General features: G+C 37.2%; 1 protein-coding gene across 1 annotated transcript in view; it reads right to left on the reverse strand.

The window, feature by feature from the left end:
- Window positions 1-2,435: 2,435 nt before the first annotated feature.
- LOC115216198 (dual serine/threonine and tyrosine protein kinase-like) overlaps window positions 2,436-20,028 on the reverse strand; it is a 61,471-nt gene continuing 43,878 nt past the window's right edge. Inside the window, exons 9-15 of the mRNA XM_036506949.1 lie at window positions 17,362-17,587; window positions 14,398-14,626; window positions 13,277-13,367; window positions 10,524-10,909; window positions 6,726-6,954; window positions 4,647-4,938; window positions 2,436-3,142 (exon numbers count right to left, since the gene is read on the reverse strand). Of these exons, the coding sequence (XP_036362842.1) occupies window positions 2,756-3,142; window positions 4,647-4,938; window positions 6,726-6,954; window positions 10,524-10,909; window positions 13,277-13,367; window positions 14,398-14,626; window positions 17,362-17,587 (1,840 nt within the window). The 3' untranslated portion in view covers window positions 2,436-2,755. The remainder of the gene's footprint in view (window positions 3,143-4,646; window positions 4,939-6,725; window positions 6,955-10,523; window positions 10,910-13,276; window positions 13,368-14,397; window positions 14,627-17,361; window positions 17,588-20,028) is intronic.

Raw genomic sequence — 20,028 nt, forward strand, 5'->3', positions numbered from 1 at the left:
TGTGAGTTTGATTCCCACTGGCGCATAGCTTCAGTTCACTCAGCTGGCAAAAATGAGTTGTATCTGTAAATCAAAGGGCCATACACACATTCAAAGGGCTTCCACACAGTTTCTGTCTACCAAATTCACTCACAAGACATCGATTGGCCCTGAATTATAGTAGAAGACATTCACCCAAGATACTGCACAGTGTGATTGAACCCAAAACCTCAAGGGTTGCAAAGCAAGTTTCTTAACTACACAGCCATGATTGCAGTTTAAACTCAAATTTCCGACAAAAAAAAATACCTCCATAAAAAAACAACAACAAAAAACCCCAGGTAAATGAAATGAAAATGGCTGAGAGTCCCTCTTCTGCAGAGCATGCTATAAGTACCTACTGTTGCTAATGTCATTTGGAAACATGTAATTGATCAATCACATATAAATGCAACATTTAATCAAAAGAAATAAAAGAAACCAATATTTTTGTAAGAAGAATAAATATTTTATTCATTTATAAAACACTTTGCATATCATCAAATCATTTTCCGTTTATAGACAGGTTAGCACCCACTTACATATTAAATCTTACTTGTATTGCAACACACTCCCACAAAAATCATATAAATCTGACCGGGACTTTGTTTATTAATCATTTCCAAAAATATACGAAATATCTCTTATTTTTTTATCATTTTTCTTTTAATATCAGTGTTAGCATTAAAATTTAGTGAAAACCATATGAAAACAAAACAATCCCCCAAACCATAAGATATATGTTTTCCAGAGCCTCAAAACTTCTAAGTTGATGGAGTAGAGGACCACTACCCCCAAATGTCATTGAACTGAAACAATGGTCAAAGTGAAATTTAAATTGATAAAAAATTTCGTTGGCATCCTTGCTTGTGTGGTGCATTTTTTTCTCAAAAGGGTAGTTGAGTTTGAGTCATAAATCTACCTATATAAAATATACAAGGACCACAAGCCAGTGAGGGAGTATTTAGATCATTGGTTTGCAACCATTTTTTACTAATGGACCTCTGTGATCCTATTTTCCTCAGGTGGATCCTCATAGCCATACAATGTTTAAAAATCCTGCTATATTTTTATAATTAAATATTATTAGGAATTGTATAAAAAAAGATTGTTAAAGTATTTTGCTTATTGTAAAAGTATGACCAATTTATTGCACATACCAAAAAAATAGAAAAAAATCTTTTGTGAATCCCAAGGGTCATACGGACCCTAGTTGAGAACCACTGGTTTAGATGGTTGCTAGATCTGCAAGAAATAGCAGCCACATCTCTCTCAATACACACCCTAGTTAAGCACACTTTAGAAAAATGTGAGACATAAAAAAGGGATAACACAGAAAATAGTGCTGTTTAGCACTGCACACATATTACAGAGTAGTTTCAATACAATAAAAGAAAAACCGCAAAACAAATCACTTGCACATACCCAAGGAACTCGCTGCTGTGCATGGTAATACATTGAAAGACACCTAATTAATTACAGAAAGACATCTAATTAATAATGATAATAATAATAATCCTTTCTGCTATAAGCATATGGCCAGAAGCTTTGGGGGAAGAGGTAAGTTAATTACATCAACCCCAGTGTTCAGCAGATATTTATTTTAAGCAATCCCAAAAGAATGAAAAGCAAAATTGTCCTTAACGGAATTTGAACTCAGAATGCAAAGGGACAAAAGAAATGCTGCTAAGTATTTTGTTTGATATGCTAACGGTTCTGTCAGCTCACTGCCATAATAATAATAATAATAATAATAATAATAATAACAACAATAATAATAATAATAATCATAATAATAATAATAATAATAATAATAATAATAATAATAATAATAATAATAATCATAATAAAAATAATAATAACAACAATAATAATAATAATAATAATAATAATAACAACAACAACAACAACAACAATAATCATCATCACAACAACAACAAAAACAACAATAATAATGATCCTTTTGACTAAAGGCACAAGACCTGAAATTTGTGGGGAGGGGACTAGTCGATTACATTGACCCCAGTGTTTCACTGGTACTTAATTTATTGACCCCGAAAGGCAAAGTTGACCTTGGAAGAATTTGAACACAGAACGTAGCAACGGGTGAAATGCTGCTAGGCTTTTCGTCCAGCGGACTAACCATTCTGCCAGTTCACTGCCTCAATGATAATAATAATAATAATAAGAAGAAGAATGGTTCCAAATTTTGGCACAAGGCCAACAATTTTGAGGGGAGGAGGTAAGTCAATTTCATCGACCCCCAGTAGTCAACTGGTACTTATTTTATCGATCCCGAAAGGATGAAAGGTAAAGTCAACCATAGCGGAATTTGAACTCCAACAATAATATAATAATGATACTACTACTACTACTACTACTACTACTACTACTACTACTACTACTACTACTACTACTACTACTACTACTACTACTAACAATATTTTTCAAATTTTAGCACAAGGCCAGTAATTTCTAGGGGTGGGGTTTTTCCTCGATTCAATCAAGCCCAGTACTTGGGTGGTATTTTATTTTATTAACCCTGAAAGAATGAAAGGCAAAGCTGACCCCGTCAGGATTTGAATTCAGAATTTAAAGATCTGTGACAAAATACTACTACGTATTTTGTCTGATGCTCTAACGATACTCCAAGATGGTGATAATGATGGTAATGATGCTGATGATGCTGATGATGATAATGATGGCAGTTATATGTGAAATGAAGGAGAGCATAATTTCAGGGCCATTTTTTAAAAAAAGCAGCACATTCTTCAATACTGGGTCGCGTTTGAGGATCTGCATCCCAGCATTTCTGCACCAAAGTTTTGTAATCATCTGGAGGTTTTTCGGCCAATTGGAAAGATGGTCGAAGTCCACTCTTTACAGATTCTTCGATGCCTTTCTGGATAAGTGGCTTTATATATGTAACCACATCCATTCCGTACCACATTTCCCAAAGTATAATAGACAAACTATAGATGTCAGCTTTTTTACCATAGATGAATTTCCTTTCAAAGATTTCTGGGGCCATAAAACAAGGACTTCCTGCAATTGATCCAGCAATGTCACGTTCGAGTTTAGAAAGACCAACATCAGTAAGCTTTATGATGTCTTCTTCTGTCACCTAAAAATTGTGAGAAAGCACATATGAATATATATATATATATATATATATAGTAAAGACATAAAAAAACAAAGGTTCATTTACAGCAATATTTATTATGCTGATGTATGTTTCAAACAGTCCTGCAAATTACATTCATTGCACATTCAAGTTTGCATGCTTATTTGATCCATCTGTTGATCAATTAATTAACCAAATATACAGAGCTGTTGATTATTAAATCATTCTTTTTAAAGTTTCAATCGTTTTTGTTATATTTAATGTATATTATTAGAGTATGAGGAAGAGGGTAATAAAATCACAGACCAACCTTCTTAATTTATTACCCTGTGTTCCTTCTATAATCACAGAAGGTATTCTTTAAAAATTAAATGCTATTAGTTTAGTGTATATTAGGAGGAGAGAACAATAGTTTTCTCTTGTGTCAAAATAAATTTTTATTTTAGTTTGTGAAGTTGTTAAGCAAACTGTGTTATTCTGATTACATCCTTGATTATAAGCATAAATACATTTGTTAATACACTGTGTTTCATTACAATTATTTACGTAGATTTTCTTTAAAACACTGGTACACCGAAAGCTTATTTATATAAACTAAATCATGGAAGCAGTAATACCTGATCAAGAACCACTTGATTTCATGGAACCCAGTTTAAGAAATGCAACCCTGACTTTAAAAACATACAGTACTCCGGTGACGACTTAATGTATAAGTAGTAATAATATTGTAAAAGTGATGTGTACTACATTACCTGATGGTAATGTAGGGATAGAAGAGTTCTACCAAATTGACTTATCCTAAAATTTCTATTTAAATCCATCCACAGTCTTTAGAGGTGTTTTTTTATTGAGTTATGAAGTCTGTGCAATAGGAGAGGAAGTTAACTTGATAAAAATTATGACACCGGAGTAAAAAAAAATAGGACACTCAATGAAGTTTGTTACGGGTGTGCTGATCAATTTTAAGCAAAAGGTAATCTCCGAGTAAATTAATTTTGCTATGCAGTTTAAAACCACAATTGAAATTATTTCAGTTTCCCTATCTAATATCCTACAAAGGACATTAGCTGTGGGGTAAGTAAAAATAGAAATAGGCTCAATAAAGAACTTTACATCATCTATCAATTCTACAGAAAATGTTTTACATAATAGCTATCTATGTTTATTGAGTGTCCTCTTTTTGTGCAATATCCTAAACACAGATTTTACTCTGAAACCGTAGCTTCTAGAAATGATCCTTAAAAAAGAATATAAACATTTTAACCCTTTCATTACTGTATTTATTTTGAGATGCTCTGTGTTTCATTCAATTACTTTAAATATAACAAAGAATTTAGTAAAATAACTTAGTTATCATTCATCTAAGGTTAGGAACATAAATTATGACTAAGGTTTGGTGGAAGATTTTAATTCAAAACTTGTGAAAACAAGACATTTGTACACAGAGCCAGGGTCGGTTTCAGCCTGGTTGGTAACGAAAGGGTTAAGATAAAAGAGAACTTACTAGAATGTTTTCCATTTTCAGATCACGATGCACCAAGTTTTTCTGGTGTAAGTAGCCAATTGCTTCACATAGTTGTCGAACGTAATGGCAAAGATTTTGCATCACTTTTTTCTGCTTCTCTGGAATTGAATATTTCCCTGGATTCACGTGGTATTTATCATCGTCTCTTACGAAGATATTTTTCAGAGTTGTATGGCAATATTCTAAAATCATCAACCACTGCAACGAACCATCTTGAAGTTTGCGATAGTTAGAACCATAATATTGAATAATATTTTTGTGTTTGATTTCTCTGCAAAAAGATTTGAGAAATATTTAAGAACTTTGGAATCATAAATATATTCTTATATTCCAAATAAACTTCATTTATTGAAAATGTAGGTTACTACTTAAATATGGGTGTTATGTACAAAATTTTCTTGTCATCAATTTTCATCTGTTTGCAAGCAAGGTAACATTTCCCCATGTTCAGGTAAGTATTCTATGGAAGGCTGGAAATGAACAGCATTGCTTGTATGTCAGTGATGCTTATTTACACTCATCACATGATGTCAAGATAAGGGTTCACACAAACATACACAAAGATGCACACACGATGGGCTTCTTTCAGTTTCTGTCTGCCAAATTCACTTACAAGGTTTTGGTTGGCATAGAGCTATAACAGAACAAATTTGTCCAAGGTTCCATGTGTGCTGGGATTGAACCTGAAGCCATATAATTGGGAAGTAAGTTTCTCAAACACACAACCACACCTGCATTGTTAATAAATAAGTATCAAGTGATCACTCAGCTATAACCGTCACTTTTAGCTACCGTGGTTTGAATATGTTTAAAATGTCTGTTCATTGCATCCATTGTAAGGTATTTCATTAGCCCCAAATAGGCAGTATTCTACGAATAGAACAGATTACTGGCTAGTGATATAACCTCGTGGCCTATGCCAGGAGTGTAACCAGCCCACTTATGCATACCTTTCCTTCATTGGATACTAAACTCTGCTTGTGAAGACCTGTCGAGGCAAGTGAAATCGAAATCAAATTTGATGACTGGCATCTGTGCTAATGGAATGCTAAGAGCACCATCCGAGCATGATCGTTGCCAGGGCAGCTAACTGGCTTCTGTGTAAAAAGCACCATTCGAGCGTGATTGTTACCAGCGTCACCTTACTGGCACTTGAAAAAACATTTGGGCGAGGTCGTTGCCAGTACCGCTGGACTGGCTCCTGTGCAGGTGGCACATAAAAAACACCATTTGCGTATGGCCGTTGCCAGTACCGCCTGACTGGCCCTTGTGCCAGTGGCATGTAAAAGCACCTACTACACTCTCGGAGTAGTTGGTATTAGGAAGAGCATCCAGCCGTAGAAACTCTGCCAGATCAAGTTTGGAGCCTGGTGCAGCCATCTGGTTTGCCAGTGCTCAGTCAAATTGTCCAACCCATGCTAGCATGGAAAGCGGACGTTAAACGATGTTGATGGTGAATGATGATGTTTACTCCTCACAGACATCAGCATCAATTGCTAAAAGTTTTTATGTTACACTACTATCTAATACATCTATCCTTCTTTATCATGGGATTTGGTTCCAAGATATACAGTGATAGCTGAATCAGTGATAATAACCATTTCCACACATTTTGTAAAAGGAATGAATAGTAGGAATGAATGATACCAATCTTGCAGCCCACAGTAGCAAAGCTTCTACCATCATGTATTTTGATGATGGTGTGTTTACATCCCTGTAACTTAGCGGTTCAGCAAAGAGACCGATAGAATAAGTACTAGGCTTACAAAGAATAAGTCCTGGGGTCGATTTGCTCGACTAAAGGTGGTGCTCGAGCATGGCCACAGTCAAATGACTGAAACAAGTAAAAGGGTAAACGAGAGTAAAGAGACTATAGCTTATCTCTGTCTCCAAACTCATTTGAACAGCTCCAAACTCATTTGTCTCAGAGGGCCTGCAAAGCTCATCAGCTATACTTCTTTCTCAAGATTAAACAAGTGACCCCCAGCCCCACCAACCCGCTACACATATGATATGCATATGAATATTTTGATAAAACAACAGATTTTCTGGGCATACCTGAGGATACTGTCTTCTAGAAGTGTATCAGATACATTACCGATACTCAGCTTCTCAGACCATGCTTTCACGGCAGCCTTTTTGAGACCTTTATTCAGTTTTAACTGACAGAGAAACACAGTTGCAAAACTTCCCGTTCCAAGTGGTGGTTCATCAGGCTTCATTTCAATTTGCCTCAAGTCAATATCTGGAATGAATAGTTCTTTCACGTAGAACATGTCGAGGCTTCCTAAATGAAACAATAAATAAAAAGAGATGTATTTAAAAATATTTATTGGGAGTAGTGTCGAATTTTCACCTGGTTGAAGGGAGAAATTGAGAAAACCTCTAAAAAAAACCCCACCTGAATATACATCTTCATTTATTATGAGTGTTTGATTTGAAAGAACAAACACCATATTAAATGAATCAAAGATAAAGAATAATAAAATATCTGGAAAAATAAGCTTCATTCCAAAATCTTAAGTTGTCTCTGCAATTTATCCAAATAACACTTCCGAACAGTTTTTAAACACACATAATGATATTGTTTCATCATCGTTTAGCGTCTGCTTTCCATGCTAGCATGGGTTGGACGGTTCAACTGGGGTCTGGGAAGCCAGAAGGCTGCACCAGGCCCAGTTTGATCTGGCAATGTTTCCACGGCTGGATGCCCTTCCTAACGCCAACCACTCCATGAGTGTAGTGGGCGCTTTTTACGTGCCACCAGCACAGGTGCCAGACGAATTGGCAAACGGCCACGATCGGATGGTGCTTTTCATGTGCCACCGACATGGGGGCCAGGCGAGGCTGGCAATGGCCATGAACGGATGGTGCTTTTTACATGCCACCAGCACGAGGCCAGTCGGGGCGGCGCTGGCAACGGCCACGTTCAGATGGTTCTCTTACGTGCCACCGGCACTAGTAACTTAGCTGCAATTTCCATTGATCGATTTCAATTCTGATTCTCACTTGCCTCAACAGGTCTTCACAAGTAGAGTTTTGTGTCCCAAAAAGGGAAGGTATGCATAAGTGGACTGGCTACATCCCATGTAGAAGGCCACGGGTTATGGTCTCACTTGTCCTGCCGGGTCTTCTCCCGCACAACACACTTCCAGAGGTCTCGGTCTCTAGTCATTTCCTCAGTGAGACCTAAAGTTCGAAGGTCGTGCTTCACCACCTCGTCCCAGGTTTTCCTGGGTCTGCCTCTTCCACAGGTTCCCTCAACCGCTAGGGTGTGGCACTTTTTCACACAACTATCTTCATCCATTCTCGCCACATGTCCATACCAGCGCAAACGTCTCTCTTGCACACCACATCTGATGCTTGTTAGGTCCAGCTTTTTTCTCAAGGTACTTACACTCTGTCGAGTATGAATACTGACATTACACATCCATCGGAGCATACTGGCTTCATTTCTTGCGAGCTTACGCATATCCTCAGCAGTCACGGTCCATGTTTCACTGCCATGTAGCATGGCTGTTCGTACACACGCGTGATTCAGTCTGCCTTTTACTCTGAGCGAGAGGCCTTTTGTCACCAGCAGAGGTAAGAGCTCTCTGAACTTTGCCCAAACTATTCTTACTCTAGCTGTTACACTTTCAGCACACCCGCCCCCGCTGCTGACTTGGTTACCTAGGTAACGGAAGCTATCAACTATTTCTAGTTTTTCTCCTTGGAAAGTGACAGAAGTTGGTCTCAGAGCATTTTCAGTGTTTATTGTTCCTGAGCATCTGCTACATACAAAAACTATCTTCCTAGTTAGCCTTCCTTTGACATTGCTGCACCTCTTATGTGTCCATAACTTACACTTGGTGCATCTTATAGAGTTTCTACCTACACCTTTTCTACAGATCGAGCAGGGCCATCTACCTGAAGGCGTTTGTGATTTGTCTACCTTCCTACTTATTAGGACTTTGGTTTTAGCTAGATTGACTCTAATTAGGACTTTGGTTTTAGCTAGTTAGGACTTTGGTTTCATGTTTGGAAAAACATTTTGTTTAAAATTTTGTGACATATGATCAACAAGATCCGATAAATGATAAAAAATATATTCGATGAATAACGATAAATAACGAATATGATCAATAACTAAAAATAACTGAAAAATATCATAACAAGGCTTAGGAGTGGCTGTGTGGTAAGTAGCTTGCTTACCAACCATATGGTTCCAGGTTCGGTCCCACTGCGTGACACCTTGGGCAAGTGTCTTCTACTATAGCCTCGGGCTGACCAAAGCCTTGTGAGTGGGTTTGGTAGACGGAAACTGAAAGAAGCCCATCGTATATATGTATACGTATATGTATGTATATGTGTGTGTGTGTATGTTTGTCCCTCCAATATCGCTTGACAATCGATGCTGGTGTGTTTACGTCCCCGCAAATTTGTGGTTCGGCAAAAGAGACCAATAGAATAAGTACTAGGCTTCCAAAGAATAAGTCCTGGGGTCGATTTGCTCGACTAAAGGCAATGCTCCAGTATGGTCACAGTCAAATGACTGAAACAAGTAAAAGTGTAAAAGAGTATACCTAGTATACTGTATGATAAAAATATTGAGACAAATACTTAACAAAAAAAATTATTATTATTATTGTTATTGTTGTTATTATTATTAAGATGGCAAGCTGGTAGAATCGTTAGCATACCAGGTGAAATGCTTAGTGGTATTTTTTCTGTTGCTACATTCTGAGTTCAAATTCAGCCGGGCTGACTTAGCCTTTCATCCTTTCGGGGTCGATGTAATTGACTATCTATATCCCCCATAATTAAGGTCTTGTGCCTATAGTAGAAAGGATTATTATTATTATTAAGGTCATGCACTGTTTACCTTGATATGAATTCACTGTGTTGTGCACATATGGTTGTGGTGCATGTGCCTGATGTACCCTTATCAGACGGGTAGTCATGATGGGTATATTGGGCTTCGTATATTTGTACTCCAGTGTCACTTTGATGGCATGCACTGCTCTCTCACTCGATAATAATAATGGTAATAATAATAATAATAATAATAATAATAATAATAATAATATAAAGGCTGGCAGGATCATTAGCACGTTGAGTGAAATGCTTAGCAGTATTTCGTCTGCCGCTATGTTCTGAGTTCAAATTCTGCCGAGGCCGACTTTGCTTTTTATACTTTCGTGGTTGATAAATTAAGTATCAGTTATGCACTGGAATCGATGTAATTGATTATCCCCCACTCCCAAATTTCAGGCCTTTCTTCTGGTTATGCATTCTGAATTCATATTCCGATGTGGCTGACTTTGCCCTTCATACTTTGAGGTTCAAATAAAATAAGTGCCTGTTAAGTACTAGGGTCTATGTAATCGATTAACTCACTTCCACAAAACATTAGGCCTTGTTTGGTCAGCACCAGGCTATACTAGAAGACACTTACTCAAGATGGCACACAGTGAGACTGAACCGGGAACTATGTGGTTGTGAAGCAAGCTTTTTACCACACAGCCAAAGATATCACTTGGTAAACTAATTTTCAAAGTGGTTTATATCATTAGAAATAAAATTTCAGAGTGTTGATGGTGTCATAATCAGGATCTGATGAAAGACTTTTCAATTAAAATAGAAAACTTTTCAAATATAAAATAGAAGTGTACAAAAATAAACATTGTTTTTCATCTTACTGTTAGATTTCATTTTGAAAAAAAAAATTATATTTTGAATTACATCTACAAGGGGGCACTAAAATCTTTTAAGGGCTTAGGGCCTCTATGGGTCTTAAACTGGCCCTGCACACACACATGCACACACACACACACACACAACACACACACACACACACATTCTTTACATACTAACCTTGGAGCCTGTTGCCTTCTGTGATGAAGTCTGGCAACCGTTCTGAAATGTCCTGTTCATTCTTCATAAATTCTCGTTCTATATTATCCAATAAAGCCTGATCAGCTTTGAGAAATTCAGGAAGCCTGGAACCAAGCATGTCAATATCTCTAAAGATTTTGTTGAAAAACTTTGCCAGTGTATTTTGTAGCTTCTCATGTTCCATAATACTAAGGACATAATATTTTGAAACTTCTTGTAATAGTTCTTTGGTTTTAGGTTTCGATGAACCTAATATTGATTTTAATTTTTTTTTTATATCTTTCTTCTCAAGAGACACATGCCCTAAGGAACTGATATTAAATCCAATAACGGTGGCGAAAGATTGAGTGTTGTGCTCACCTCCCCTTTTGTAAGAAAAAAAAGAAAGAGAAAATAGAGAATAGGTGAAAAATTCATAGAAGACATATAAGAAACAGTAAATAAATTATATCGAAATCAAATTCGATGACTGGTATCTGTGCTAGGGGAGCGCTAAGAGTACCATATGAGTGTTATTGTTGCCAAAGCAACAAGCTGGCCTCTGTGCCGGTGGCACGTAAAAACACCATTCGAGCGTGATCGTTACCTGCGTCACCTTACTGGCACTTGTGCTGGTGGCATATGAAAAAACATTCGAGCGAGGTTGTCACCAGTGCCGCTGGACTGGGTCCTGTGCAGGTGGCACGTAAAAAACACCATTTGAGCATGGCCATTGCCAGTACTGCCTGACTGGCCCTCGTGCCGGTGGCATGTAAAAGCACCCACCACACTCTTGGAGTGGTTGGTGTTAGGAAGGGCATCCAGCTGTAGAAACTCTGCCAGATCAGATTGGAGCCTGGTGCAGCCATCTGGTTTGCCAGTCCTCAGTCAAATCGTCCAACCCATGCCAGCATGGAAAGCGGACGTTAAACGATGATGATGATGATGATGATGATGATGATGACAGTTAAGCTCAGTCATATTTAACATGTTCATGTACATCCGGACATTAAAAGACAATGCGCTGCGCAAGTTGTCCTCATAGACAACACTTCTTGACCATCAATGGCATCACTGGACCATAGAAAACATGTATTTCTGTATTGTTATACTTCATCAGTTATGTATATTGAGCCATCTCTCTTGGCCACTAACAATTGGTTGCCCTTATATTAGAATAGCAAATGCCACATTGGCTGGTGTGTGAAGAGTTACATCAAACTAGATTAAATTAATTAGCAGTGCACTCTAAGTATTTTTAAGTGAAATATATCTGATGAATATAAAATACTATTTGAGCAAACTCAAAAATCTCTATTTTAGAGGATTGGAGAAATAAGAATTTTGTGATGTTTAAGACTCTCTTTTACTCTTTACTCTTTTACTTGTTTCAATCATTTGACTGTGGCCATGCTGGAGCACTGCCTTTAGTCAAGCAAATCGACCCCAGGACTTATTCTTTGTAAGCTTAGTACTTATTCTATCGGTTCCTTTTGCTACAGAAACATATACACACACATACACACATATATATATATACATATATACGATGGGCTTCTTTCAGTTTCTGTCTACCATATCCACTCACAAGGCTTTGGTTGGCCCGAGGCTATAGTAGAAGACACTTGCCCAAGGTGCCACGCAGTGGGACTAAACCCAGAACCATGTGGCTGGTAAGCAAGCTACTTACCACACAGTCACTCCAAATAAATGATATAAATTTGTGCTTAACATAATTTTTTTCTACATTTGTCTGTATATCATAACTTGTAATAGTACTAAGTATAGTAGTTGCTAACCCACTATAGTGGAAGCAAACTAGGTCATAACAATCGACGTGGAGCTCTATTCACCACCGCCACCTTAATCATCATCATCATCATCATCATCATCATCGTCATTTAACATCCTTTTTTCCATACTTGCATGGGTTATTCTGAATTTGTTGGGGCAGATTTTCTACAACTGGATGCCTTTCCTGTTGCATGTTGCAATATTTCACATCTTTGCTACTCCCAACAAATGCTGAGAGACGCTAGGTTTTTGTTTAATGCTTTTAGGGTATTTTTACATTGTTGAACCTTCACTCTCTTTCATTGGGTGTGTGTTTATGTATATATTTCTTTACTACCCACAAGGGGCTAAACATAGAGGGGACAAACAAAGGGATTAAGTCGATTACACCGACCCCAGTGCGAAACTGGTACTTTATTTATCGACCCTGTAAGGATGAAAGGCAAAGTCGACCTCGGCAGAATTTGAACTCAGAACGTAACGATAGATGAAATACTGCTAAGCATTTCACCCGGCGCGCTAACGTTTCTGCCAGCTCATATGTTCAATGCGCATGTGCATGTGTGTACGAGACGTAGTCTTTTAATGTACGAAGTTCAACAAGTATCAGAACAGGCTGCTCAAGTGAGTGTCAATTATTTTCTCAAAATTGGCAAGCAGCCTGATAAAGCAGCTGATTTGCCTTTGATAGCATAACAGCCTAAAACCATGGCCATATTAGGTAACTAAATGTGTTCTTTCAGTTAAATAATTTCAAAATAATTTGGCTCAACCAATAAGTATTTATTGCATGACCAACCTCAGAAGTCAATGCACACCATTGATACACACGTCATATGTATGCCTAATCCCTCACAAGGCTTTGGTTGATCTGGTGCAATAATAGAAGATATTTATCCAAGGGGCCCCACTTATACAAATATAATCCCAGTTATTTTTTAGCAATGAATGTCATTTACCTGTGAAATATATTAGAGATTCCTTTTGGCTTGAAAGGTTTCTTCAAAGACTGCTGCAACTTCCTCGCATCTTTGTCTCCAGCTAATGTACCTGTGGGAAAAAAAAGATGCTTAGTATTGATATCTTCCCTCTGAGTATCCTATACTCATTCAGAAGTCACTGATTAAACAACAGGAATAAAGATTAACACATTGAATAAGTTAGGATCTCACAAGATCTACAGAGTTAGGCGGAACCTCTCAAGAAGCAAATAACCATCCCCACAAATTATTATTGTGTGCTAATATTCCACATGACTTTTGGACTATTGTAGAATACATTGCATGCCAAACTCCAGCTTCTGGCCTACATACTCTCTGTATTTTCTGTTTTTTCTCATTCAGAAGCTAGTTGGTTTTGTGTCTCAGGCACTCCCAATTCACTCATTTCTGCTCCTCACTTAACTCATATTGAATCCACTGCACAATATGTCCAGTCCTCCTTCCACCGGAACGGTGCCTCCACCCCTGGAATTACCTCATTGTCTATATATTTTTTTCTAACCATCAACTTGTATTTATTCAAGAGGAACATTGTGTTGATTTCACTTGTCTCTGACAGACTGGGATGGCTATGGGCATAGCTTCTTTCTTCAGACCAAACAAATAAAATTGCATACCAACAGACATGTTTACATTGATATGTAACTCAGAAAATAATATTAGCATCGATTGGGTGTGTAGCTCTACATGGTCTAGGGATCACTATATTTTATTTTCAAGAATATGCTATCAGAATATTCTTTTCTACTCTAGACACAAAGCCCCAAATTTTTTAAGGAGGGGGGCAGTCGATTAGATCGACCTCAGTATGCAACTGGTACCTAATTTATCGATCCTGAAAGGATGAAAGGCAAAGTCGACCTTGGTGGAATTTGAACTCAATGTAAAGACAGACGAAATACCACTAAGCATTTCACCCAGCGTGCTAACGATTCTGCCAGCTCGCCACCTTAATGCTACCAGAATATTAAAACAAGAGATATGATATATATACATATGTGTGTGTGTGTGTTGAGAGAGATAGAGGGAAAGAAAAAGGCAGAGAGATAGAGAGAATAATAAAATTTCGAAAGCCTTACTTTCAATCTGATATATCTGCATTTCCAATTCGTCGAAACGATCCTTGAATTTCTCCACCATACGAGTGTTTAAGCTGTTTACAATGTTTTCTTCCATTTCCCAGTCATTGATCAAATTCATGACTTTAGCACCAACCAAATCAATAGTTTGCTGACCAAGTTCCCGCCAATGGCTTGCAGTAGCAGATAAAGTAGTAGATGAACTCCATTTAGTAAGTTCTGTTTTCACCTGGACACAGAAGGATGAATTTTATGTTAGTTAAAATATATTTGGAAAATTATAAAGTTTTAAAGAGTTACAATAAAAAGGACTTGCTCCAAGGTTAAAAAAGCAATTCATTTTATTGAGCGTATTTGAGCAAATTATATTGAGTGGAAGAATTTTCTACTAAATAGCATATTCAAAATCATGACAAAGTTTTTGAGGAACACAAAACTTGGAAATACAATTCTAACAACTCAGCATTCTTATAATTCTTATAACATTCTTAAAATGCTCTTGATATTCATAATCAGGTATTTCTCATCATCATCATCATCATCGTTTAACATCCATTTTCCATGCTAGCATGGGTTGGACGGTTCAACTGGGGTCTGGGAAGCCAGAAGGCTGCACTAGGCTCCAGTCTGATCTGGCAGTGTTTCTACAACTGGATGCCCTTCCTAATGCCAACCACTCCGTGAGTGTAGTGGGTGCTTTTTACGTGCCAGGCGAGGCTGGCAACGGCCACGATCGGTTGGTGCTTTTTACATGCCACTGGCATGGAAGCCAGTCAAGGTGGCACTGGCATAAAGGCAGCGCTGGCATTCAAGGCGGTGCTGGCATTCAAGGCGATGCTGGCATTTCTGATGAGAATATTTTCCAGATTTAAACTTTGTCTTCAGATTGATGTATAATTTATTAGCCAATGACAAACAATGAAGAAACAATATGTTGATATTTATACTTGGGTGGCAAGTAACTTGATCTAAAACTATGTGTTGGCTTGATCTGACATCAGCGTCAGTGAACAGGTCCCTGTAGGTTGACTAATATTTTTGTGCCTTTTGAAGTAAATTAAAAGTGATTGTAACAATTTTTGTGTGAATTAAGATGGTTAATATAGTTCTTCCACCTGTAGCAGTTCGTTGATTTAATATTGTATTACCTACTGTGTTTGTGGAATCAACTGGCAAATAAAGGATTAGTTTTGAACTTTGAAAAAACTGGTTTAGATACAATATTAGTAAGCAAACCTTTTTGCCATGTGAATGGATTAACAATATATGAAACAGAGAGCTGTGTATTTATCACTATCAGAAATTATATACCTAAGATCAAGCCATGTAATAAAACTAAAAAAAGATTTGGTCTTTTATCACTACGAGATAATAGATTGTTTATTCAGTTGGGATTCCATTCAACTCATAGATCCTGTCCTGAGGTGATCAAAATGTATCATTGAAACTGAACTGTACTCTATTTGTGTCACTTTATACACTGTTTAATGATGGATGAGTCTGTGAGTTGAATGATAATGTCAGGTAGTATCATTACTGGCTTATACTGGTTTCAATTAATTCCAAGATTGACTTATTTATTTTCTATTGTCTATGGATATTAGAACCATTGCACCAGTAGCTTTTGTAAACCATAACACTTTATAGTGGTTGAAATCTACCTAGAGCAGTAGTTCCCAAACTTTTTCATGCTACATCCCCCTTGGCACTCAAGCCCCATTCCTAGTGCCCCCTCATCCTCCTTACCACATATATAGACCATTTTTGCAGCAAATTCAAAACAACTGGAGTTCACAAATAAATCTTAAACCTAATTTACCTATTAATATATTTTTTAACATCTATCATCCCATTTCGGCCACCCATTATCATTCCACATTTCTTCAACACCCCCTGGATCTTTCCACTGCCTCCAAGGGGATAGTACTGCCCACTTTGGGAATCACTGATCTAGAGTTGTGTGATTATTGTCTGTTTCTTTTTTGTTTAATTCTATATTTTCCCACGAATTTAGTAGAAGTAGACCTGACCTGAATGTTTGCAACAGAGTGAACTCCTCGAAGGGACACATGGGCCAGCTGGTGATGTTAAATGAAAAAACTTCCTGATAAACCTAGGTCCACCTTTAAGCATAAAGAATATGAAGGTGCTATGTGCTAGCAAGTAGTTTCAAATGTTACCTCATGGTTTTAAGCCAATCAAAATCAACTTGCTTAAATTTTGAGAATACTGATTTCAAATTTTTGGCACAAGGCCAGCAAATTTGGGGTTGGGGTCTAGTTGATTACATCAATTCCAGTTTTCAGCAGGTACTCACTTTATTGACCCTGAGGGGATGAATGGCAAAGTCAACCTCGGAGGAATTTGAACTCACAACATGAAGACAGATAAAATACCTCTAAGCATTTTGCCTGGCGTGCTAACTATTCTGCTTGCTTGCTGCCTTGCATTTTTGAGAATATTAGTACTGGTTTCTTCATATCAAAAGAAGCAAAGAGCACCCAGAGAATGCAAACCTCCACCAAGGCAACACCAATGTCCTCTCAACGATTAGCTGGAGATGATTTTTAAAATGAGAATATCTGAAATAAACTCAACTGCTCTCACAAATGAGAATACTAAAAAATGAACCTGACCGCTCTCAAAAATATAAGTAAAATAACAGGAAAAGTAACCCCAAATCCTTGCCCAGTACTGGATCGATCTCAAAACCTAATAAGTTTGTGCCAGTCATGAGGCCAGACATCTCTGAAAGCACCATCTGAATCCATCCAGCAGTTCCTAAAGATATCTTGTCCATGGACAAACAAACATGCCTGAAAACAATACCTCCACCTTCGTTAAGGCAGAGGTAATAATGTAGGAAGTTTTATTGTTGTTGATTCTGATGAGAAACCTGAAAATATATGTGTTTATACATAGACTCAGTACTTTAATCAAAAATTAAAAAAGAAGTCTTGTTACCGCTTCACTTTTCAGATACAAAATAAATTTTTCTTTGATTATGGCCAGCTCCTGTTGTATTTGATTTCGCATCTCATTAATAAAAGCGATAGATTTTTTTTCTAATGTTGAAATCTTCCTTCGTAATGTAGAATATAGTTCAGATTTGTCGACTAAATTACGATTTCCAGCATGAGTTTTAACTTTCAATGAATATACTGATCTTTTCAAGAGACTGTTCAGCCACCTTAAAGCAAACAGTAACAATAATAGTGATTACAATAATGATTATTATATTATATTAAATATAATTATTGCAACAACAATAAAAATAACGAAACTATGTTAATGACTATGGAGGCGCGTGACTTAGTGGTTAGGGTGTCAGCATCATGATCGTAAGATTGTGGTTTTGATTCCTGGACCGGGTGACACATTGTGTTCTTGAGCAAAATACTTCATTTCACGTTGCTCCAGTCCACTCAGCTGGCAATAATGAGTAATGCTGCGATGGACTGGTGTCCCGTGCAGCTGGGGAACACATACACCATTGAAACCAGGAAACCGGGGCCATGAGCCTGGCTAGGCTTTAAAAGGGCACATTTATTTGTGGAGCTGCAATGGCCCAGTGGTTAGGGCAGTGGACTTGTGGTCAGAGGATCGCAGTTTCGATTCCCAGACCAGGCATTGTGTGTGTTTATTGAGCGAAAACACCTAAAGCTCCACGAGGCTCCGGCAGTGGGTGGTGGCAACCCCTGTTGTACTCTTTCACCCCCAACTTTCTCTTCCTGTTTCTTGAGTAACACTGCGATAGACTGGCATCCCGTCCAGCTGGGGGGAACACATACGCCACAGAAACCAGGAAACCGGGCCTGTGAGCCTGGTTAGGCTTGAAAAGGGCGCATAAATAAATAAAAATGTTAATGACTGCAAATATCTGTAAATTCTCTTATTTTTTTACTGCCTTCAGACATTGGAGTGCGATTGTCTAGGGGCATCACATTTCAAAGATTTTTAGTTCAATATGTCGCCTCCAGTTTGACTAACTTTATGTTTTAGGCTAATAATGGTGGTATGACAATGTACCATTTACAACAGTACTGGGATTAATTTGTTTAACTAAAGCCTTTTAAGGCATTGCCCCAGCATTGCTCCAGTCTAATAACTCAAATAAGTAAAAGTAGAAATTAATATATATATATATATATGTATGTATAAAATAATATATAAGTTGAATAAAATTAAAACATAGTCTGGTTTTCATGTTATGGTATTTTAACAAAATAAGTGCTTTCCTACATAGTGTATTCACCATAGTACACTATGTATGAAAGTTCTAATTTTATTAAAATGCCATAATAAAAAACATGTAAACCAGACTAAGTTTTAACTTTATTCAACTTATATATTATTCTATACACATTTACACAAAATCGAAACAAAATATGTATATGCATACAGGGTGCCCAAAAGTAGGTTTACAGTTATTCAACTATCTCTTTTGCATTCATATATTAACAGTTCAGATCTTAATTATAAAAAAATGCGAAACTGTTATTCTATGCTAATTTAGTTAATTTTGTCAAGCTCCCTTTTCAGTTTGTAGGATAGAAATTTAAAAGTAATAAAATGTTTTAAAAGAAATTTAAAGGACCTACATGATGACTGTAAACCTACTTTTGGGCCACCCTGTATATATGTGTGTGTGTGTGTGTGTATATATATAAACATGTGTGTGTGTGTATAACACAAAAATACCTGTAGGGAAAATTACATGTCACCTTATTAAGATTTCACCTTATAAAGCTGACAATTGTTTCTATTGCATTAATGTACATACATACACACATACACACACACATACATGCACACATAAATACATACATACATACATACATACATACATACATATATGCATACATACATACATACATACATACATGCATGCATGCATGCATACATGCATACATACATACATACATACATACATACATACATACATACATACATACATACATAGGGTTGGAGTTTAACTAAGATAAATGTTGCTATATGGCTGTGAAAAGAGAGAAAACTGTAAACCAGACTAGCAACATCTCCATCAATGACATAACTGTTTCCCTTATATCTGATGAAGAATGTTACAGGTATCTAGGGGTGGATGAAAACATATCTTACAATGGCACCTGTAACAAAATACATGTCACTAAAGAATATTATAGCCAAATAAAGAAAATTTGGACTGCAGAACTCTCTGCATTCAATAAATCAGTGGCCCACAATGTGTTTGCAGTGCCAATACTGATACCAACATTTGGGCTGCTAGACTGGATGCTTGATGAGATCTGAGCCATTGATGTGAAAACCCGAAAAATATACACACATAATTTCTACATCAACAGTGTCGTAGACTGCCTCTACCTAAAATGAAAACAAAGCGACAAAGGCTTAACATCAATCCAAACTGTCTTTGAATGCCATTTCACATTCTTTCGACAGCATCTTTTAATCACCAAGTGTCAAAGTGCATCCCTTGACAACGTTTGTCTACATGAGGCTGATGTTATCAGCCTCATGGATGGCAGCTCCTTGAGACTTGGATGGCAGCTCCTTGAGCAGCATTTCTTGTTTGATAACCTTAAATGCATGCCCAAAGAAGTCGCACGAATCTTCCGCAACATATCATCA

This window comes from Octopus sinensis, linkage group LG10, assembly GCF_006345805.1.
Source record: "Octopus sinensis linkage group LG10, ASM634580v1, whole genome shotgun sequence".
Classification (NCBI taxonomy): Eukaryota; Metazoa; Mollusca; class Cephalopoda; order Octopoda; family Octopodidae; genus Octopus; species Octopus sinensis.